A 24,506-nucleotide genomic window follows, 5' to 3' on the forward strand; every position below is an offset into this window, starting at 1 on the left:
AAGAGTTTTCTTTATTTTAATGACTATGAAAATTGTAGATTCACACCGAAGGCATCAAAACTATGAATTAACACATGTGGAATTATATATGGAATTATATACATAACAAAAAAGTGTGAAACAACTGAAAATATGTCATATTGTAGGTTCTTCAAAGTAGCCACCTTTTGCTTTGATTACTGCTTTGCACACTCTTGGCTTTCTCTTGATGAGCTTCAAGAGGTAGTCACCTGAAATGGTCTTCCAACAGTCTTGAAGGAGTTCCCCGAGAGATGCTTAGCACTTGTTGGCCCTTTTGCCTTCTGTCTGCGGTCCAGCTCACCCCTAAACCATCTCGATTGGGTTCAGGTCCGGTGACTGTGGAGGCCAGGTCATCTGGCGCAGCACCCCATCACTCTACTTCTTGGTCAAATAGCCCTTGATGCCTTCAGTGTGACTCTACAATTTTCATAGTCATGAAAATAAAGAAAACTCTTTGAATGAGAAGATGTCCAAACTTTTGGTCTGTACTGTATATTACAATCAACATGAATGTTGAGCAAATATTTTACAATTATATTAAATACTATAAATCCTATATAACATGCTGTCCGTTAAACCAGTGGTTCCCAACCCTGGTCCTTGAGGCACCCCATCACTGCACATTTTGCATGTCTCTTTTCTCTGACACACCAGTTTCAGGTCTTGGAGTGATGAGCTAATGACCTGAATCAGGTGTGTTAGATTAAGAAGACATGGAAAATGTGCAGTGATGGGGTGCCTCAAGGACCAATGTTGGGAACCACTGCGTTAAACTATACTCTTAAATCTATGTTCCAATTGTTAGATTTTAACTTTCGACATTAATAATTCCTCATCTGACAGCACAAAATACTCATATTCGTCATTCACATGCAAGGGTTATCTTTTATTAAATAGTTCTTCAAGCTACCTCACAGATGTTATGGTCCACAGTTACAAATGCACACTATTTTAGCTTTTCAATGTCTTCTGTTGTCTCTGATGACTACACACACTTTCCACAGCCGCATTCGACCGTCTTTTCTACTTCCTGTGTGAAGGAACTTCCGTCGTCACATTCGAAGCTGTAGCGTCTGCGTCGTACTCTGGTGCCGCCGCAGCAGAAGCCCGAATCCGGCCTGCATCCGCCGCGACACTCCACCCAGGACATTGGCTGCGTACTGCGACACTGGACCTCGCCGCGCCGCACACGATGGAAGTCCCGTACGGACTCGCCCTGACACGGAGCCACTGGAGGCAAAGCACACAGTCAGATAATGGCTTTATGACAGTTGTTTGCTGTGTCAATGAGCACTGTTCACCTGTGTCACATAACTGTCCGCTGTAGCCGCTGTCACAAACGCACTGCGCCTGTCCTGTAGGTGATACCTCGCAGAAGCCGTGCTGGCATGAGAGCGCCACACAGGGCCCAGGGGACTCATCCTCTTGAGCGCACAGGGGCCCCTGGAAACCGTCCGCACACTCGCAGCGATACGACTGCAGGTCCACCGGGACACAGGTGCCGTGAACACACCTTACAGGAAGAGAAAGGAGGCTTAGAATATGTTTAGAAACTCTGTAAGTAAGGGTTTGTTGGACACTAGGGGTTTGTGTCATAATAATGGAATATTTTCCTGGTTAATAATGCTTTTATATTATAAAATTAAATTGACACACCAAAGTCATGGGTTCAATGAATGCATGAATTTGGCAAAATGAAAACCTTGAATGCAACTTAAATCACTTTGGAAAGAAACGTCTGCTCTATCCATAAATGTACGTACAAAAAATGTAGGAAAATATGTATATTATATGTAAAATTAAATTTTATCTGTAAAGAAATGTATTAACATTTTTAGCTATATTATATTTTTATATAAAAATAAAAATTTTTAGATTGGCCTTTATATTACATAAACGTGATAATGCTTATATTTTTTATATTTTCATTTGTTTTATATTTTATATGAACAACATTTATCAATATTTTTAGTTAGCTTATTATATTATATTATATTATATTACATTTTATAAAATTATATTACATTATATTGTAGTGTGTATATACATATGTGTGTTTTTAAACAAAAATATAGAAGTATTTTTATAGACAACATTAAAAATGATTTATATCTGATTTAAAATATATATATATATATATATATATATATATATATATATATATAAAGAAATAATTTATATAGAAATATTCAACTGGCATTACCACATGGTTTTATATATATATATATATATATATATATATATATATATATATATATATATATATATATATATATATAAAATAGAAAAATATAAAGATTATATAAGATTTTTATTTTATCTCTACAAAATATTTAAACTTTTTTTTTTCATTTTTAACATATTGTATGATAGAAAAAAAAATGTATCAATATTTGATGTTACATCAGTATATTTCAAGTGTCAGATAATTTATCTTGTGCTTTCATGTTAAATAACCTTCACACAAACATGTTCTGTCTTTTAAAGTGGAACGAGTCCCATGAACACACAGGTACGCACTTGTGTTTCTGGCAGGGGTTGGTAGCGGCTGCGAGCAGGGCCTGATGGCAGTGTTTGCCGGTCCATCCCGGCTGACAGTGGCACACGGGGCCGGCGGTGGGGTCCGGCAGACACAGGCCGTTCACACAGCGCAGCTCCTGACAGGCCCTGCAGCCCGGCACCACTCCAGGCTTCATCTGCGTGCGTGTGAAGTCCTGCAGCTCATTATTGATGTACAGGTTTCGTATGCAGCCCTGAAAACTGGATCCGTTGAGAGATGGCCACTGGTTGGAAGACAACGACTGGGCGTTTTCAGGCATACCTGATGAGAAAAACACACATCTAGAGATGGATTCAGACAAGTAGGATCATTATTCATGATTACGGGTGAAAATCATACCCCCGACGTATAGTGGGGCGTCTCTGGTGAGGGGCTGGACGTGTCCCGAGCTGTCCAGAGTCGTAGGAAGCCCTCCGTCCACAGAAAGGTTGACCATCCGGTCATAAGTCACCAGCTCGACGGTATGAAACTGTCCGTCGTTCACTATCTCAGAGCTGAGGAGACAGGCAGTGAATCAGAGCAGGTATAGGTTCATGTTTAAAGACGAGTGTGATCTTTAATGTACCTGTAAATGGTGCTCCCCGGCTGCTGTCCAGCGTCGTAGGTCACTTTGACTCGGCCGTCGTGTAACTCTACTGCGATGTGATCATTAACGCCGTTAATGAGAAGAATCCCATTTTCTTCAGCTGTGGAGACCTGAAAATACAATTATTTATATATCTTTTAATATTAACCATGTGGTAATAATATATATATATATATATATATATATATATATATATATATATATATATATATATATATATATACTAGTGGTTATTTATTTTGTGCTTTCTGTTATGCATATTACTGCGAAGCAGCTGTAAACGAGAGTGTTAAGTGTCTCGTGTGTTTCACTCTATCCTTTATACTCCATACTTGAATCTTACAAAAGTACAAACATAAAAAAATATGAGAATTACTCTGACATACGGCTGTTAAAATTACATTTACATTTACTCGTTTAGCAGATGCTTCATGTGTCAAGGTCAGGGGAAATGAATGTGAAGCATATGCTTGGACCAAAATCATTTGTTTATGGAGCTGTTTTTCCTTTTATATTTTGGGCATATGGTGAAGGTCTCTGTCTCTCTCGCATTATCATAAATTAAAGAGTGCTTCTAACAACACTAATGCACATGTTTGGTGGATTAACGTGAGTAATAGTTGACATATGCACTGCCACAAAAAAAAAAAACCTTTCTAGATACTGTAAATATCTTTTTTAATATATAACAGTTCGACAACATAATTTACTTATTTATTCATTAGCATATATTTACTTATTTGCATATATATTTATGCACATATTTATTTATTTTGTGTCTTTACACACACCACAATAACAGGAAACGCATCACACGCTCCAAATTTGGTTGTTGATCGTCCTTAACAACCAAGAGAATAAATGACAACATCCAAGTTCAACATTCATGGCGGGAAAGGTGGACTTGATAGACTGAGACGTTCATGTGGTCATTCATTCCTGTCTTTAACTGGCATGCTGATGATTTCTTGGTTGTTGAATGGACTGCACCTGAAGCGTGATGTTGGTCTGGGGCCAGTTCTTGACGTCGTCGAGCAGCAGGTAAGAGTCTCTGTCGATGAAGTTGACGCTGAGGAGCTTTTCACAGCGCGGGCCGCCGAACCCGGACAGACACTGACACACTGCAGTACCATCGCTCTCCACACAGGGGGCGCCATTCTCACAGAGCAGCTGCTCACAGCCGGACGGAGCCCAGAGAGACACTTCACACAGACGACCGCTGCCACACACACACACACACACATCATCAACGACAGATCACACACACACACACACACACACATCAACAACAGATCACACACGAGAGTGTCCGGAATAAAGACAAGAACAAATCTAGCTCCTGAAAGTGTGCTCTTTGTAAAAAATGTTGGTTTCGTACGGTTCTCTAGCACTTTTTATATGATTTTAAATAATATATTACATTTACTCAAAAAAAAAAAATGTCTTGTGGTGTAATCATAGAGTATAAAGTAATAGCACACTTCAGCACAATTGTTCAAATGTAATAATTTAATTTAAAAATCCTTTTTCAATGTAAAACCATATATTTTACAAATATCATGAAGTATTAATTCATCATTAGGTTTTTGGGAAGTCGCACCACCTGACATCTTACTCGTCATTTATTTTATAATTTATTTAATACAATTTAAGGTCAAATTATTATTATTAGTGCAGATCTTATCAGAATATAAATATTATAATTTTTGCTGTAATTTATTTATTTAGCTTTTCCCCCCGGCGTGTTGGGTGCACAACATGACTTGGATATAGTGGACAGTTTCTATATTGATATTATTATTATTTTTACATATATAACATACAATAGAATAATATAAATATTATATATAAATTATACCTTAAAAATAATTCAGATTTATCTATTGTTATTAATCAAACTATCAATTTCTAATATTGTATAATATCTAAATATTATTATAGTACTGTAACAAAGATCAATATAGATGTTATATGTAAAAAATATATTTTTTACAAAATACAAATAATATTAAAACATTATAACAACAAACTATATAAGCGCCACATGAAAATATCCAAATTAAATTTTTAATTAAAAAATGAAAAACATTCTCATTATTAAAGAGGTGTATTTAAGTCATTGTATCTATCTTTTATAAACATATTAAAATATATATATATTTAAAACATTTTAATGTTACTTTATATATATTTTTTTATTATATATAGAATCACATTAATATTAATATAGTATTGTATAGTATAGCTTAGTATTAGTGTATTTCCAGCCCAATATATTTTATGTTAGGCTTTCATATTAAATAACCAGGACAGTTAAATGAAGTGGCCTCACCTGTAGCCCTGAGGACACACACACGTGTATCCCGCCACATGATCCACACAGCGCGCCCCGTTCTGACAGTAATGACCCTCACATTCATTATAATCCACACTGCAGTCGTCACCCATGAACCCCGGCGGACAGATGCATCTGCACACAAACACACAAGCTCACAAACCTCACTCATTTCATTATCTGAATGACCTTAAACGCCGCTTTTCAGCTGAAAGGCCTATTCACACACGACAGCAAATATTTGCCATAAACAGGAGCCTGAATAGAAACGACATTCCTGCGGAGCCTTTCAGAAGAGCAAAACTCATCAGCGCAAAGGACAAGGTTTTATCAAAGTTAGCGGAATTTTTCTTCATTAGAAACATGTTCTATTCCCTTTAAAAGGAGAAGAAATGCCATTTATTTTACTCTCCAAACACTTGATTTTGTACACACACACACATATACACACACATATATATATATATACACATACATACATATGTTGTGCAACTTGATTTTCTGTACTGTTTTAATGTTAATATTAATCATTTTATATTAATATTATGTAATATTTATAATAATTTATGATGGTTAATATATATATATATATATATAAACTTTATTTTTAAGTACCTTTTTCTTTAATATAAATAATAAATACCTTTTATGCATGATTAATATTTAATATAAGTCAGTGTTTTATTTTATTTTTTAGAAATTTAAACAAAATTCTTAGCAAGAATGCAAGAAATTGTTCAAAAGTGACCGTAAATAATTTTCTAAACTTATAATTGGTTTCTATTTCAAATAAATGCAGACGTGGTGTGCAAAACAGACTTTAAGAAACATAAAAACATTCTCACTGACCCAAACCATTTAAATGGTAGTGCATGATATATATATATATATATCTGTGTGTGTGTGTGTGTGTGTGTGTGTGTATTATATATATATATATATATATATATATATTTATATATATTATATTAAGTGCAGGTTTTTTATAATATGCATTTCATACTGAGTTTTTCCCATCTATTTGCAACCACATCATAACCATGTGAGTAATGAGCAATCTTCCTACAGTATTTACAGTAACGATGCTGACACAGATCTGATCAGGTGTGGTACTCACTTTGGTCCGGTGACGGTGGGTATACAGGTGGACCCCCGATGACAGGGATTCTGACCCGGATAACACAGATCCTCCTCATACTCCTCACACTTCAGGCCTGTAACACCCACCAACACGTCCCTTCAATCCAAGCAGAAAACCAGCGCAGCACTTATGAACCGAGCACTGACCTGAGAAGGGCCGAGGACACACGCAGCTGTAGTTCCCCACTCCGTCCACACAGATGGTGCCGTTCTCACACTGGCTCTCCACACAGTCATCGACGTCCAGCTCACAGAACTGACCGGAGAAGCCCACGGGACACCAGCAGCTGGAGAGAGACCGAGGCAGCTTTATCAGATCATACAGCTGCACAGGACGTGTGTGTGTGTGTGTGTGTGTGTGTGTGTGTGTGTGTGTGTGTGTGTGTGTGTGTGTTCACCTGAAGCCTTGTCTGGCCTCGTCACTGTGACAGGTTCCTCCGTTCACACATGGACTGCCTTCACAAGCGCTGACAGACACCTCACAGTTTCTCCCCTGGAGACAGCAGCAGTAGACCAGCGCTCACTTTAACACTCAATACAACAAACACACGCTTCACTGACGCAGAAAATCATGCTGAAATCTACTTTGGTTCGAAAAAACAAGCAAAAACGGTTGTCCTGAAAATACAAGCTACATAAAAATGTGAATAAATACTAAAAAGTATATTATTCATACTTAAATATGGAATGGTCACGGGTTCAATTCCCATTGAACACACATACTTGTAAAAAAAATGAATAGGCTGAATGCACTGTAAGTCGCTTTGGATAAATGCGTCTGCTAAATGCAGCAAAGAATGCAAATGTGTAAAAATAATTTATTTAGAATTGTAAAAAGAAATTGTAAATTTAGCTGAAATGCAAAAAAACCCAAAATTCAGATTTGCTGATAGTTCACTCTCAGGCCATGGAAGATGTAGATGAGGCGGTTTCTACACTCATTCTTGGCTCCAAACAGCTGCTAAAAACATCACAAGATCTGGTTAGTACCATTGTTGCTCATAAACGAATCAGATTTCTCTCCTGATTCAGACGAGGCAAGTTTTTCACTTTATTATTAAGCATTATTATGAATAGAGGACTCATGTTTAAGCCAGAAGTAATGGTTTAAAGTTAAAAACGTTCCTTACGAACACACATCTTTTCAATTCACCTGACATTAACTGATGGACTGGAGTGGTGTGATGTTTTTATCAGACTCTCGTTCTGACGGCACCCATCCACTGGTGAACAAGTGATGCAATGCTACATTTCTCCAAATCTGATGAAGAAACAAACTCATCTACATCTTGGATGGCCTGAGGGTGAGATGTTCATTTTTAGTGTGAACTATCATTGCTGTAGTTATGTCCCGTATCCGGTGCATGTATTGATCATGTAATGTTTTTGGTGGTGTGCTGAGTAAAGGATGTTGGGGACCTTGTAACCCTGTGGACAGCTGCACTTGTACTGAAGGATGGGGTCGCTGTGGCACAGGCCTCGATTCTGGCAGGGGTTCGACGAACACGGGCTGCACTTCTCAGACACGGACGGATCCACAGGACCTGAAGGAGAGCAGACTCAAGCTGAGTGGTCAAAGGAAAGGCGTTTCTCTCGGAGCTGGTGGTCTCGGTCACGCACCTGTGCACTGGAAGCTGGTGCCTGGCGTTGTGAGCAGCAGTTTTCCCTCCATGCCCTGCGGCGCGGCGCAGCGGGCGATCCCGGGCTCCTTGTAGCCGCTCTTCACCCAGTCAGACAGCCAGCGCAGCCCACAGTCACAGTACAGCGGGTTTGCTCCGATCGCACTGGACAGATTCAAGAAAACACGCATGCAACTTAGAGAAGCATATGAGGTAACCGACATCATGAGGGTTTGTTGGACACTAAATTCATGCATTCACAATTTTGACACATTGCAATCAATTTATATCCATTTGTTAATATTATATATATTTATAGTGACATGTATTCAGTTGACAAGAACATGATGTCTGGACTTGTTTTAAATAAATCAGATTATGATTCTATGTTTGATTATAAGGGTGAGATATGAGCTGGACGTGTACTTTCACGCGAGTCGGACAGAAGTGTGATGCTGTGTGTGGATGTGAGACAGGTGAGACTCACAGGTGTGAGAGAGACGCGGCGTCTCTGAAGACTTCCTGGTGTAGTTCAGAAATATTGTTGCCATGGAGAGATCTGCAGTGGACACGTGTGGGTTGAGAGGAGGTCAAACCTTTAGATCTGTATGCTGTGTGAGAGACGATAAGAGTGTTTTCAGAGGAAACTCACAGCAGGCGGAGAGACGACAGGCCTCCAAACACCAGACGAGGAATACAGCGCAGCGCGTTATAACTCAAGATCCTGTAAAACACCACAACACACAGTCAGAGCCGGCAGCAGTCAGTGGAAGAGAGAGTGTGTGTGTGTGTGTGTGTGTGTGTGTGTGTGTGTGTGTGTGTGTGTGTGTGTGTGTGTGTGTGTGTGTGTGTGTGTGTGTGTGTGTGTGAGGGAGACACTTACAGTGTGGTGAGTTGACTCATGTTGGCAAAAGACGAATTGGACAAGAAACTGATTTTATTGTTGCTCAAGTCTCTGAAATAAAACACAAAAAGTACTTTCATCATATAATAATAATGTTTTATTTTAATTTTCGGTACATATATAATATATAGCAAAATCCTTTCGTTATACATATTATAACAACAACAGAAACAATTATGATAATAATACGCAATGTTAATAATATTGTTATTCTTTATATTTGTATATTTTTCTATTATTAATTTTGTTATAAATTACTTTCAATTATTAAATAACATAATAATAATATATTATTATTATTATTATTATCATTTTTTATTTTTATGATGTTAATAATGTTAATAATTATTACTGTTATTATTATTATTTATTTTATCATGTCATTATTTGTACTCTACCAAGTGAAACATTATACAATAATAATAATAACAGATTATTATTAATATAATATAGAATATTATAGAAGATTGCAACATTTTATTATTATTATGTAAAACATCAACGGCAACAATAATACTCATTAGCAATAATAATAGTAATAATAATTATTATTATTATACATTTATACAATATTATAAATAATATTTTATTAATTGATTTTTCTATTATTATTCTATTATTCTGTTATTAACTATATGTAACAACAACAATGATAAACAATAATAAACATAGATTTTATTATCATCATTAATGTATATTATATAATATAGTAATATTATAATATTATTTGACACTAATAACTATTAAAACTATTTTACTGTGTCTTAAATTGTTTACATTGTTTCTTAGTCATTATTTTTAGTATTAGGATTCATTTTTAGTATTTGGATTATTTTTTATAATTTAGCAACATTGTACTATTATCAAGTAAGACATTATACAACAATATGCTGTTGTTGTTTTTAACCAATATAACATATGTTGCACACAATCTATTATTATTAGTATTATTATTATTATATGTATTATGCTCTTTCCTACAGTAACACTATTCATATTATTTTGCTGGTCTGGTACTGTAGATATATTAAAGCAATGGAAGTGAATGTAACTGAAGATGAAGCTGGCCCACAGTCAGCAGATCTGAAACTCACACCAGCTGCAGCTGTTTGAATGCTGAGAGCTCTTTAGGCACCGCAACAAACAGATTCCCATCCAGGTATCTGTACAGACAGAGAGAGTTCAGACACTCAACGACAGGCAGACAGGAATCCCACAGCATTAGCATGAAGCCATCCACCGAGTGTGTGACTCACAGTTCAGTGACATTGTGTGGGACGCCGCGGGGTAAAGCCAACAGGTGCTTGTTGCTGCAGCGTACCACTGTATCCAGACACGTGCACTGCTCAGGACACGCCGGCTTAGGCACACAACTCCCATCGTCTTCAATCAGAGCTGAACGTGTGTGGAGGAGACATGTTTAGAAACAGTCACAGACAGGAAGACATTTGTGGACTTTGATGAATAATTAGCCAGTATGAAATTCAAATCATAGACAGCAGATGAGTATGGAAGCACGTTTACACCAAGGAATAAAACAAAAAACTATTTTAAACTCTAACTGCTTTATTTTCTTAAAGAGAATTGCAAGAAATAAACAATCACGAAAAACCAAATATTAGATTTACATTTAGTCATTTTGCAGACACTTTTATGTATTACTTGTAAATATATTAAAATCTAACAATATATTATTAGCAGTAAATATAGAAATAAAATTAGAGCCAGAGAAAATGTTGGAAATATGAAAATCTTTACTGAGTACATAAATTACTTCAGCAAATTCAGACAGAAATTAGGGCACCATTTATTTATTAATTTTTTAATAGTCTGCACCTAGAAAGAATTGTTCTTTAGTTCATTATTAGTAGTATTATTTGAAACTTGAAATCACATGCCTTTTGCAGCTCGGGCGATAAAGTTGAAGAAGAAATCAGTTCTGGGTTTTATTGTAAATTGTGTTCTGGAAAACACATTTAATCAAACTAGCACAGCCAAAAGGATCTGCGTTCGCATATTTAGGTATGTTTCGGCCTTCCAAATGATAAAGTCAAGTCAAATCTTAAAACCTGACAGCGTTCACTTACCCTTGTCACAGATGAAGTCCGGCCTTGCCACGTCCTGCAGTGGGATCTCTCTGAGGAAGGCTGGGTTCTGGCAGCGAGGGTTTCCCGTCACGATCTGCCGAGATCGCAGCCACTCGCCCAACCAGGACAGACGACAATCGCAGTTAAAAGGGTTTGCCAGAAGGTTTCTGAAAAAGACCATTAAGATTAAACAGAGTTAACATTAACAGAGTTACCATATTCAGATCAGCCACATTAATAACTGGCAGCGAGAACTACAGGTGTTTACAGGGTGGAGAGGTTTGGCAGCGTGTCGAAGGCTCCAGGCATGATGGTGGTAAGCTGGTTGTCGTAGAGCGAGAGCAGACGTACGTTCTGCAGGCATGAGAAGCTGCTGTTGTGGATGCAGCGGATGCGATTATTCCTCAGCATCCTAACAAAGACAGAACAAAGATTTCAGGGCTTCAGAGTGACTGTGAGGAACTATGAAAACGGCTGAGCTTGCTTTGACTGTTCTTGAGTCATGATGCATTTACATTTTGCACAATCCTGCAGTTATACACTTAAAGATAATGAGAAATTTTAATAAATTAACAGTTTCACCATAAATATATGAACATCCTGGACTGTTGTGAGAATTCATTCAATACCAGCACTGAACAAAAAGATGTTACATTCCTTTAAACTTGAGATTTTGGTTTTCTTTTGTATTTGTACCATTGTTTGTTTGTTTTTTAACAGCTGTAAATTTACACATCTTTAACACAAAACATAAACTGATATTTAATTTAAAATATAATAAAAAAATGTATCAGTGAATATATAAATTAACATTTCTATATTTGAAATTTTTTTAAATCAGAACATCATTCCTGTTGAGTCCTGAATGCATAAATTAGTCCAGTATAAATTGGGACAAAATTTATCTATTAACAGACCTGTCATCCAACCAACCAATCAATCAGTCAGTTATCCCATCAATCACTAATACTACCAATCAACCTGTTAAACAACTAATCAATCAGTCAATCTACCAATCTGTTATTCAACCAGTCAACCACCCATTCAATCAGTCATTAAACCCACTAATCTGCTTATCAACCAAGAAACCAATCTATTAACCCTTCAGTCAGTCAGTCAGCCAAGTAACCAATCAATCAATCTGTTAATCTAACAACCAGTTAATCAGCAATCCTACCAGTCAATCACTCATACTACAAATCAATCAGTTAACCAACTATTCAATCAACCAACCAATCTATTAAACAACCAGTCATCCCAATAGCTACTCATACTACCAATCAATCTATCAACCAATCACCAATCATATCAGCCAATCACTAATACTACCAGTCAGTTAGTTAACCAAGTAATCAAGCAATCTATTAAGCAACCAATCAGTCAGTCATCCAACTAACCAATCAGTCATCCTATCCCCAAACCCCCTAAATCTGTAAACCTATCCGTCATACAACCATTACACTACCATTCCATTAGTTAACCAACTAATCAGTCAATCAACATACCAACCAGTCATTTTCATACTACCAATCATTTGGCCAATTAACCAATCAAATAATCAATAAATCAGTCATCCTAGGTCAATCAGTGAACCAACTGAATACTAGAACAACTAAAGACTTACAAATTACTTAAAACTGTTTTAATTATGTAAAACCACAACTAGTTATACAACAAGCATGCTTCTCAGAGTACTAGAAATGCTGTGGTAGAAATGATGGTGAAAAGGACACTTGCAGCATGCGTAATCCGTCCATTCCCCGGAACATTCCTCCACGTACAGACACCAGGTGGTTGGCGGTCAGATGAAGTTCAACCACAGACGAAGCACCGTCAAAAGCTCCATCCTCAATCTCAGTGATTTTATTGTTGCTAAGGTTTCTGTGAGAGAAATGCACCAAAACTGGTTTATTGACCATTCAGTTGACTTTTTCATCATAATATGTAGAAACAGAGATGTCAATCTCACATTTTCTTGAGATGTGTGAGGGACCGAAAGAGTCCTGTAGCCTCCAGGATGGACAAGTCATTGTTATTGAGTCGTCTGAAAGAATGCAATAAAGACCATGAAATAAACAAAGAATGTTTCTAAGCTAACAATGTTCTACTATAATACTATGCAAAGCACAAAACAATTTTTATCATACTGTTACTAAAGAATAGTTTAACATCAACTTTTCTGTTGCTTCAGCCGCCATATTGGACAGATTCTTTTCACAGAACTTGTCACAATGCATTCATGTATTGACTTTTCACACAAAAGAAATGGCCAAAAGAATTGTCCATTTATGTAGTGTACTTTAAGCAACAGTCTTCTTACTGAGAGCACACACACATGATGCTGTAAAATATTCCTTATGTAAGCAGCTCACTCAATTTTGGATAAGAGCTACAGTATATAGTAATTGTTGTATGTGTATATCTTCTTACAGTTCAGTTGTAGAAATCGGAAGGTGCTCTGGGAACTTGGTTAGGCGTAAATTTGAGCAGTCCACCACAGTAGCTTCACAGCGACATTTGGGTGGACAAACTGGCTTGCTGTTACAGTCCTTATTCAAACGCGTGTCTTCTGAGCCTGAGACAAATATAACGATGCTTTCAGAGAACCACCATTAATCAAAGGAGAGTATAAATGGGCCATTATTTATTTTGTTATTTGTATCACATAAACTATTTCCATTCATTTAAAAAACTGATTCAATTAGATACTTAAAAGATATAAATAACTCACCTGGAATGTGGTACTGTTCCTTGGCTGCTATGACAACACATGCATGTAAACAGAAAATATGTATCTATGAAAGTGTAGATATACATGGAGCCAGCAAAGATCTAAATTTGAGACCTAAAACTGTTTGAATTTATTAACTTAAACAAGTGACTGTTTAAATAAGTAGGGCTGCTCCGATCACGTTTAGCCGATCGTTATGCGCATCTCGTCAGTAAAGCCGGTTCTCTAATCAGCGGTAAATTCCATCAGGTGCGTGATTTCACATAGAGCAGCTGTTACTACACAGAGCCATTGTTAACTGAGAAGATGCGCAAATAAACGCTGAAAATGATATAATAATTATAATAATAATAATTAATTTAAATGATTTCTTCAACAACACAGATTCATTCAGGAATGAAACCAGTGACTGTCTTCATGAGTTAATCATTAAATCATTAATTTAACTGATTTTGTTGAAAAACATTTATTTATTCAGGAACAAAACAAATAACTTTTTCTTACGAGCGAATCACTAAATCATCCACCCAACTGATTTGATTCGTTTAGGAACACCTAATAGTGTGCTGGTTGGAGAAACAATTATGACACAATAACGTTGGAATTGTACACAGTCATCCCAATTAAAGCTTATGTGCATACTTTTAAATAAATAAATGTATGCAAATACACTGAACAAAATTATAAACAAAAAACAAAAAAACCTAAAGTGTTGTGTTTATAATTTTGTTCAGTGTTGTTGCACAGTGCGTTTGTGTATTCTACCTGAACAGCGGAACTTCTTGCTCTTGATCTGATTAATGCGCTTGTTGGCGAGTCGTCGTGGACTGGCGCATCGTGTGCCACTGGTCTCAATCGGGTTGGAGCGCAAAAAGTCCGCTAGCCACTTCAAACCACAATCACAGACGAACGGGTTCTGAGCTAAGTGACTGAAAGAAAGCCAACAATAAAACGTTAATTACATAATTACTTAATTACAGTAAATGCCCATATCAACTGTTTATTATATAAGATCTCTTACAGGGTCTGGATGGATTTCAGTGGAGTAAATGTGCCTTTGGCTAGAGTCTGGATCTTATTGTCATACAGGGACAATAGAGACAGGTTCTCAAGGTCCTGGAAGACGTTGACGCGAACACAGTGGATTTTATTGGCATTTAATAGTCTAAAAGAGAGAACAACAGAAAAATCTCAGACATTACAAAGACTGTCTGGATGTTGCTGTTTCAGTGTGCTACTTTATTTATGGACCATTAAGCAACGTTACTGTGGCATTTGTCATATGTGGATGGTAATTTTGCATTGACATAAGCTTTTCTGTACTTACAGTAACTCTAATGCAATCAATCCATCAAAAACACCCCGAGGCAAATCTGTAATCTTATTTCCATAAAGGACCCTATAAAACATAACACAATCATGAGATACAATGGTGCTGAGGGCTACAGGGACTAGAAACGTGCAGATTTCTTAAAAATTGACCATTCGGACACAAGATTACACATAAATTTAAATACAAATGCCACAACACAAAGTTAAAAAGATTTTATTTTATTTTACACATTCTATTCACATTTTATGAATCTCTATGAATTTATGATTTTACATTTTACTGGCCAAATCACAAGTCTCTATGATATTCTTGTCTCTAAGTATAGCTCTTTTCTTCAGTATAAGCAATGCATTCTAATGAATCAGTTGAACAAAATCAATATGATTCAAGCATTTCACAAATCGGCAACTCTTAGAACCAAAATATATTTAGACATGTCCGACTTGTCAAAAGTTGGTTTGACAATTCAACTGATTGAATGACTCAACAGAATGATTTATTCATTCATGAATAAAAAACACAAACAAAGAAACAAATAAAAACAATGTATTACCTGGTGTATCTTAATGAATCAGATCTTTTTATGAATCAACTGAATCAATCTGAGAAATTCATTCAAAAATTAGACTGAACTGGACTAAATGGCTCTCAAGTCAAATAAACAATTACTCACAGGACCGAATCTTTTGGAAATGTCAGATTAACAACTCAGTAATTTGTTGAACCAACAACCAGTTTGTGAATGAAACATTCGGGCATAGTCTGTGAACCAGCGTCACTGATTCATTCAAAATATTTGACTCAATTCATTCATGAATTAGATATTTATACTTTCTGAAATAAATTAACTAATTATAGTCTGATTCTTGAACGAATCACTACTCTGTCTAATCTTTTTAGTGACTGAACTGCTGAATCATTCAACTGTCAATGAAAGAGACGATTAGCAGTAACGAATCAGGCCAACTAGATCTAAGTGACTAAATGTTAGTCTATGTGATTTTATCACCAGTTTTATCAAAAACTTTAAGTTGATTACTTAGAAAAGTCACACAGAGCATGGCAGACAATCTGGCATGAAACATTGTTCCCGCTGAGCTGAATCGCACACATCCTCCTCACACAATCAAATCATATAAGACATGTATGCTAGAGACGACTAGCGCTGGAGGCCAGACACACACTCATATATTTACACACACCACACACATTCACATCAGAGCCCTGCTGAGATAGTCTCAGAACAGATGTCTACAAAGAGCTCTTCATGCTACATGATGCATAATTCAACACAGCTATTAAGCGCGCATGTATGAACATGTTGGAAATACATGCTGATTAAATGACTATGTACTATAAGTGCTGTCAGAATGTACACCACAGGCATCTTGTTTACAGATTTGAATAAATGGAAATGTAATTCTCAAAACAATATTGTAAGCAGAGCTGATTTGACAAATAATAATGAAAATTATTCTTTGTGAATAAACGTTGTTTAATTTTTTTATTCAAGTGCAAAATTCTATTATGGATACATTTAATTATTCATTTATATCACTATTGCTGGGGATTTATTAAAGGCTTTACTCTCCTGAAAATATATAAATAGTTGAAAATATAATTTCCTGCTGTGGAAAAATAAGTATTTGCTCCAAACACTGTTGGAAATCATTTCTTTTAGGTCCGGGTTGTGTAAAGGAACATTAGCAGTAATGTCTACATCAACATTTCTGTAGCAGAATGATTTTATCAATGATGTCTGAGGCCTTTATGAGACCCTCTGCAGCATTTTTATGAGTTTATGACTTTGTCATTTCATATAATACCTCCATTTTCTTCTTTGTTCTATCAAAGTTTTTTTTTTCTGGTCATTTTCTTGTAAGGTCTATTTCTAGCACCGCTTCAGCTTTATGACACACAGCATGTCTGAAATTGTGGCTCTACAGGGTTTAAAATCCATTGAAGGGTTGAGAGCTTTTCTTTTGTTTGATTTGTTCTGGGTTTTTTTTTTTTTTTTTTTTTTTTTTTCAGCATGCTGTAGTGAAACACCTGAATTGCAAAATCTATTCAGTAGATTGTATTTTTTTTTTTTTTTTTTTTTTTTTAAAGAAGTCTCTCCTGCTCACCAAGGCTGAATTTGTTTGATGTTAAATACAATAAAAACTGTAAATATTGTTGATTAATATTTCTGCGATCAACGCTGAATTTTCAGCACCATTTCTCAGAAATAATTAATTTGCTGCTCAAGCAAGATTTTTTTATTATTATCAATATATTTTGGTTGCTTTATATTTCTGCAGAAATCAAAATACCTTTTTGAATGGAAAAAGCGGAATAAAAAGTTATTTGAATAAGGGTTACTGACATCTTTACTGTTACTTTTGATCAATTTAATGCATTCATGCTCAAGTTATTAATTTCTTTAAAAATAAAAATATATAATATTATGCATAATATTATAATTATATAATAATAGTATATAATATAATGTTTGTTTGTGCATTTAAAATTTGGAAATATGCTGTGCATCCCTTTATTTTCTGCCATGTAAATCCGTAAAACAGCCCCAGTAAGAGTGAATGAATTATAAATGCACACTTACAGTGAGTTGAGTGAGCGCAGGCCTTGAAACGCATCAGGGGCGATTTCAGATATTTGGTTATTACTCAAATCACTGCAGAGCAAAAGACAGAATTGTGAAATGTTATAATCATAAATATAAGGGAAAACATCTGTTTCATAACAAATGCAGCAGATCCTAAAGCAATTTCTTTCTTATTTGGAATAAATTCTATGACAATTACATGTTGTGCAAATACTGCATGTATAGTGATTCTAGTAAATGTATGTATGTAACTAATGAAGCTTAATTGTGTCACAGTTCATACTGTAGTTTATATAAATGTAATGACTCACATTCTGCGCAGTCTCTTGTAAGAAGCGAACGCTCCTGGAGGAACAGACTTTATACCGTTCTGCTCCAATCGTCTGAAAGACAGAAGAGCAGAGAACCAGTCAACTAAATGTCAAGGGTGGATGGTTAGCTTTACAGTTCAGCTCTGTTACTTCTAGCATCTCCTTGGTTCCCTTATTATCATGCAGACTGCTCTGTGAAGGGCACGACCTTTAGCCCTAGTCAAACAGTCGATCGCACCAACACGGGTCAAGAAAGGGTAAACCCAAGTCAAGGGTAAATGTAATTTAAGAGTCTGAAAATATTATATTCTGTTCATACTCAAGTATATTAAGTACTCTTTTTAAAAGTGTGCTATAGTGAACTTATTTTTCACAAGAGGTTAAAAAAAGTCCATCTTAAATATTCGTAGTAAAAGACACACTCACATCTCAGTCATGCCTTCAGGCATGTTGGCTGGAATCGCTGTCAGACCTTTTCCTCTGCAGTCCACGATATTGTTCATGCAGGAGCACATCGGCGGACAGGAACCAGACGCAAGACCACAGGGCTGCGGACCGGAATCAAAAACACCTCAGGAAAAGAAGGAAACATCACAGATATTAGTATTAAGCATGCAGTTGATTGATTTAAAGTTTGCTCGGTATCGGTCTGGGTTTTCTTTAGTTTTGGGACAGTGTCGTTTTCACAAAACATCATGTGTCTAAATAAAAAAAATATATCTATAATAATTAATACATTTCTTCACATTTTCAAATCATCATTTAATTTGTTGTGGAAATTACATTTTTGTCATTGAATAAAATGGCCGAATTATTTGTCTTGCTGAGACCAATTTCACAGCGAGCACTTCATTTATCCAAAATTTGTTTTTTATATAATATTACAGCTTAATTAGAAATAATACATAATAATAACAATAATAATAATATTCTTTAGTCTCCATGGTAAACAAGTTCACTGATATTTAAAAATACATATTTTACAAATAGTAAAATTGATAGCAAAATTATAAACATCTTTCACACAATAAATGTTGAAATGGTTTATGATTGTTTTACACTGTTTTGAGATCATAATAATGAAAAATATTTTAATAGTCTTAAGTCTGGGGCTGGAACAAAATCAAGTCAGAAAATAGCAAAAAAAATAATAATAATATAAAAAGTTTTCACGCCACTGTTCATGTGAACTTCATAATACTATTTATATAAAAAAAAAAGCAAAAAGTCGAAATCTCATTATACATTTTTTTAATTTAAATACCAATTTACTAAACATTTTAGAAATGTTGCTAAAAATTAAAACCTGGGACATAAAAGTTGAAGAACCAGACTATCATGTGACCATCATACTAAAGAAATAAAAAGTCGAAAATCTCTTTATAATATTTTTTCCCATTATTTCACTTTTAATTTAATTAAAGTTTTTAAAATGTTTTTAGTTTAAAAAAAGGTTTTAATAAAAAATAACCCCAAAACATTCAAGTTGAAGAAAAATGTGACCTTCATACTACATATCAAAGAGAAATTAAAGAGTTAAATCTCTTTTAAATATTTTTTGTTGGAATTTCATTAATGTTAAAATGTGATATATATACATTTTTTATAGAAATTAACAAAAAAGGAAAAATCTACAAAAACGAAAAAAATGTATCTTGTAATTGTATTATTTAATTTCATTATTAAATTGCAAAATAATAATAATAATAATAATTACAAATATTTTGCAAAAAATGTCCAAACTACATCCCACATCCCAAGAGGCCAGATTTACCGGAGCATGTGAAGTCTTTCTTCTGCAATTCGGCCAGGTTGAGGCCGTGTAGGTTGGGTGGTGCACTGCACTGAGTGTATAGACCCAGCTTCGGTCTCTGTCTGAGCCACTGAGACAGCCATGACAAATGACAGTCACACCGCAGACTGTTAGAGTGCAGCCGGCTAGGAAAACAAAAGCAAACTGCTGACAACGGACTATGCAAGCATCACTATTGTCAATCCTCATACTCCTGTGTGAGGAGAAATGTGGAAAAGGCTCTGGACTCACAAGGTACGTAACTTGGGCATGTGATTAAAGCTGGAAATGGGGATGGTGCTGATATTATTGTTGTTCAGTGTGCTGTGGAGGAGAACCAAAGAAAAAGGAACAGATATAGTCTGAAATACACGCAAACCAAACAATAAACATAAACTTTTTAAATAAAACTACATACAGGACCTCCAGGACTCTCATGGCACGAAACGCTCCGTCCTCAATGCAGCTGATGTGATTCTTATCCAGCTGTCTGAGATCAACAGAAACACAATGGCACATGACACATTTAGATTATTTAAAGGTTTCGTTTAAATAATTTTATTGGGAAAATTAAAATAAACATTTATGGATAAAGTTGTGTGAACTTTAACTCACAAGTTCTTGATGTTCGTAGCTCCTCTAAATGCTCTTCTCGGTATCATCTGGATGGCATTTTCACTTAAGTCCCTAATTAAAAGAATTGTTAAAAGATCTTATTAAATTAAATCCATATTTAGAACTGAACTGATGCTGAAATGCAAGTTTAGGTTAGAAACCATCAGCAACCAAGTCAAGATGCAACATTTATTGCTCTTTTACAGTTGGGGAGAATGTAAAATTGTAAATTTTTGGGTGAACTACTCCTTTAGTAGAGTATAGTATTTCATTTATCAGCTTTGTCTCAGATTTATTAAATGATGTTTTATGTATTTAAACTATTTCATTTTCTTTCTGTATCTCACATAAAAAATAAAAAAACCTCGGATAAACAAATTACTTTTATTGTCTGGGTGTTTTTCAAAATAAACTGTTAAAAAGTTGCATGAAGATTCTTCTTTATTGTTTTAAAAAGAATAATTAATACAATAAAAAAAAATGTTTTTCTTTATTATATGTAACTTTTTATTTAGAATTTAATGGTGTCCTTTATTTATTATTTTATTATTTAGGTAAAAATTGGTAGCCTGAATGCACTGTAAGTCGCTTTGGATAAAAGCGTCTGCTAAATGTATAAATAATATAAATATAAATAAAATATTTATTTTCATTGACTTTACAATGATTTTTAACCATGCAAAATAAAGCCTCTGCATGAATAACATTTCCAATTTGCTGGAAAACAAAATGAGTGTGACACAATCTCACAGCCATGGATATGAAAAGTGTCTATATTTCATATCTAGTCATGCTCGGTGCTGTTCCGCAGGAAATTGACATTTAATAAAAGGAGATCTGGATTCCCAAATGTCATTTCATCTGTTTTCTCTGCATGTGAAAGCAATTGGTGACCTTTTCCTAATGCATGTGATTTTTGCTGCAATTTCAAACTGTTGTTAAGTTCCCCGCAATTGGTTCAAGCTACAGTAAGCATTTGATTGAAGCCTTTTAACTTCCATCAGAACGAACAAAGAGTTCATCAAATTAAAGCTTTTTTGTTTAAAGAGTAAAATGCAGTAAAAAGCTAACAGTAGATGTCAGTTGCTAAGGTACTATTTCCAGTAGCCAGACAATGAACCAGACACAAAATAAGACATCTGTAATCAAGTGGGAAATGGAATGAGAAAAGAGTGAGAAAATGTTGAATATTTTTTATTTGAACAAATAGTAAGGAGTCTGTTTTTCTGTAAATAAGTATAGAAATGAACCCAAAAACACCAGCTGTTTGAGTCAGAAATGTGAATGTGGGTCTAAAATGGCATGTGCTTTCAATTGCTTTTTGTACTTTTCAGTGCAAATATGGCCAAATAGGTATTTTTCACCTCACATTCCAGAGATGGTTAATTTTCTATATTAGATTTTCATTCTAAAAAGCAGTTTCATTCTATAAGGTATCATTATTGGAATGCTTAAGTAGGTCAAAATGACATACATTTTCTATGTATTTTAATGCATTCCACTGGTAATTTTTTCATCTAAAATTATATATGTAATAAATTCAATATGAGTTAAATATAAGAGTCATGCTATTTCAATATCATACTTGAATTAAGAAAATGTTAACAAAAATATTGTTTTACACTTATAAAACATATTTATTGTCACATAATGCAGTTTTATAAGTAAAATACATGACATTGGTCATATTTGACCCACATATGCACTCAGTGGGGATAGTTTAATTGTATGTACCTACTAGGGCTAATTAAATTAATTTGTCATTCATGTAAATGTAAGCAATAATTTATTCTCTGTGTTATCTTCTACTTTACAGCTTATTACCTGTGAATGCTAGTCACTGGTTACTGGTCAACTCTGGGAATTATCTGAGAAAAACATCCCACTGATATCACGTATTAATGAGTCAAAGTCAGGGATATCAATATGAACTCAACGTTTCTCATTGGATTCAGGAGTGAAGTTGCTATATATTTGTATTGTGTGTATCAATTGCAACCTCAGGGCAACAAAACCATACTCTAGGTTAGAGAAGCGTTTAATTGAGTCCAATTGTTGGATAAAATGCCAACATTTTCTAAACATTGTTTTCTTAACAAATTTGGGTCATAATGAGACCCTTACAATGGAAGGTTCATGTTAAAATATTGTTTTAATAGCATAACCTTCTGTGTAAACTTACATAAAATTTTACAACTTTGTTGCTATGGCAGTTCTAAAATGATTGTAAAAATGACTAGATAAACTTTTCAGCTCAAATAATTCTGAAGTTTTAACATATAAGTTAATGAAATATATAAGTTTCACATTTTTGCTCCTCCACAAATTGGCTTAATTCACTTACATTGTGACTTCCTCCCCACAACTTTGATATTTACTTTTTTTGTTTATAGCAAACAATTAATGAGTCTAATTTATTTTTGTGGTAATCAGCATTACTTTACAAGTGTTGCTGTTTGTGTTTAACTTGTACTGATCCCTGAATATATACAGAACTCAAGAAGTATCGTGATAATGTAATGCAGGCTTGCATTATTTACATGTAACACTGCCAATTGTCTATCACATCAAAGTAATTTAAACACATTCTGACTTCATATCCATCTTTAAAAACTAAGGGAAACCAGAAAAAAACTCCTAAACTCTGGGAAGAAAAGCCTGCAGTGCTCTCAGTGTGAGCACAGTGTTTCCTGGTAACCCCCTTTAATCAAAGCTGTTGCCAAAGATGTTCAGTTTGCATTTGCTGTGGTCCCAACCTGGCTGACATACAGAGGTGAAGGCAAACAGTATGGCTAGTAAGACGGCTCAACCTCTGCAAATATTACACTCCAGATCTTTTATTTGAAAACCCTTGAAAGAGGGCAAGAAGAAGAAGACAAAAGAGACCTGAGTGGGAAAAACGAGCAACAAGTTGTGGGATCTGAGAGACTGCGACTAACCACACTGGTTTCCTTTTGTTAGCCGTTGTCTTTCTTACATTTGTCTTTTTGTGTTTGACATACTGTTTACTGAGGGATATTAAATGTTAGCAAAGGCAAAACTCATTCATCAGAGCTCAAAGACAGTGAAGAAAGTAAACAGAGAGAAAATGGATGGAAGAATGAAGAGACTGAAAAAAAACAACACTGTGCCTTTTAAATTGTTACACATTTTATATACAACCAAAGCTATAGATAGTTAAACTTAATATGTTTTTTTAGTTAGCTTATGTTTTGTAAGATAAACATTAAACACTCTATGTAATAGTTAGCATTAGCTTATCATAGCTAGCTGATTATCATGCTAGCCTACATGTCTTCCATGTAATTAACAAAACCTGAACTCTGCTTCGCATTACAACCTCGGGTGTGCAATTATTTTCAATAATTCAAGGTACTATCATAAATAATTCCTCATGTCACCACTTGCACTACAACTAGTCAGACGTCTGACTCAAGCACATTTTGTTTGACCGGCCAGTGAACTGTAAGAAGTGGTTAATTGTGCCATTATTGCATAACTTTACAAGGAAAGCTTCCAAGGATAAGTTCATAAAAACACATGAGAATTGGCTTTGTGCTGTAAAATGACCATTACATTACCATGTAGAAGAACGATTCAGCATAATGACTCCTTCAAGACCAGCAACATATTTGAAGCAACAACAAACCACAGATCTTTGAAAAGCAAAAAACGTTCTAGTAAAATAACCAGTTAGCATAACATGTACTACTAGCACTACAAAACACTTATAAAAACACTTTTAATTGTATTGAATGTGATCTTGAACTCTACTTGAAAATTATATATTATATATTATTTCTCAAAAAAGATGCTCAATTCATTTTGCATTTTTAGTTCAACTAACAAGCTGTTCCAAAGCAGTGT

General features: G+C 34.9%; 1 protein-coding gene across 2 annotated transcripts in view; it reads right to left on the bottom strand.

The window, feature by feature from the left end:
* Positions 1-518: 518 nt before the first annotated feature.
* Positions 519-24,506, bottom strand: part of slit1b (slit homolog 1b (Drosophila)) — a 35,459-nt gene continuing 11,471 nt past the window's right edge. Inside the window, exons 5-37 of one of the 2 annotated variants that reach the window (XM_059543503.1) lie at positions 20,640-20,711; positions 20,443-20,514; positions 20,277-20,348; positions 20,007-20,170; positions 18,659-18,803; positions 18,233-18,304; positions 17,919-17,990; positions 15,311-15,382; positions 15,005-15,148; positions 14,749-14,912; positions 13,984-14,007; positions 13,683-13,827; positions 13,222-13,296; positions 12,990-13,133; positions 11,521-11,664; positions 11,253-11,419; positions 10,422-10,560; positions 10,260-10,328; positions 9,145-9,216; positions 8,914-8,985; positions 8,749-8,820; positions 8,263-8,426; positions 8,062-8,186; positions 7,041-7,135; positions 6,790-6,929; positions 6,620-6,716; positions 5,500-5,637; positions 4,158-4,386; positions 3,147-3,277; positions 2,921-3,075; positions 2,542-2,842; positions 1,323-1,534; positions 519-1,251 (exon numbers count right to left, since the gene is read on the bottom strand). In XM_059543503.1, coding sequence (XP_059399486.1) covers positions 1,007-1,251; positions 1,323-1,534; positions 2,542-2,842; positions 2,921-3,075; positions 3,147-3,277; positions 4,158-4,386; positions 5,500-5,637; positions 6,620-6,716; positions 6,790-6,929; positions 7,041-7,135; positions 8,062-8,186; positions 8,263-8,426; positions 8,749-8,820; positions 8,914-8,985; positions 9,145-9,216; positions 10,260-10,328; positions 10,422-10,560; positions 11,253-11,419; positions 11,521-11,664; positions 12,990-13,133; positions 13,222-13,296; positions 13,683-13,827; positions 13,984-14,007; positions 14,749-14,912; positions 15,005-15,148; positions 15,311-15,382; positions 17,919-17,990; positions 18,233-18,304; positions 18,659-18,803; positions 20,007-20,170; positions 20,277-20,348; positions 20,443-20,514; positions 20,640-20,711 — 4,204 coding nt within the window. In that variant the 3' untranslated portion in view covers positions 519-1,006. Of the gene's footprint in view, positions 1,252-1,322; positions 1,535-2,541; positions 2,843-2,920; positions 3,076-3,146; positions 3,278-4,157; positions 4,387-5,499; positions 5,638-6,619; positions 6,717-6,789; positions 6,930-7,040; positions 7,136-8,061; positions 8,187-8,262; positions 8,427-8,748; positions 8,821-8,913; positions 8,986-9,144; positions 9,217-10,259; positions 10,329-10,421; positions 10,561-11,252; positions 11,420-11,520; positions 11,665-12,989; positions 13,134-13,221; positions 13,297-13,682; positions 13,828-13,983; positions 14,011-14,748; positions 14,913-15,004; positions 15,149-15,310; positions 15,383-17,918; positions 17,991-18,232; positions 18,305-18,658; positions 18,804-20,006; positions 20,171-20,276; positions 20,349-20,442; positions 20,515-20,639; positions 20,712-24,506 lie in introns of both variants that reach the window. The other variant, XM_059543502.1, reaches the window with a different exon arrangement.

Source organism: Carassius carassius, chromosome 48 (genome assembly GCF_963082965.1).
Source record: "Carassius carassius chromosome 48, fCarCar2.1, whole genome shotgun sequence".
In the NCBI taxonomy this organism is placed as follows: Eukaryota; Metazoa; Chordata; class Actinopteri; order Cypriniformes; family Cyprinidae; genus Carassius; species Carassius carassius.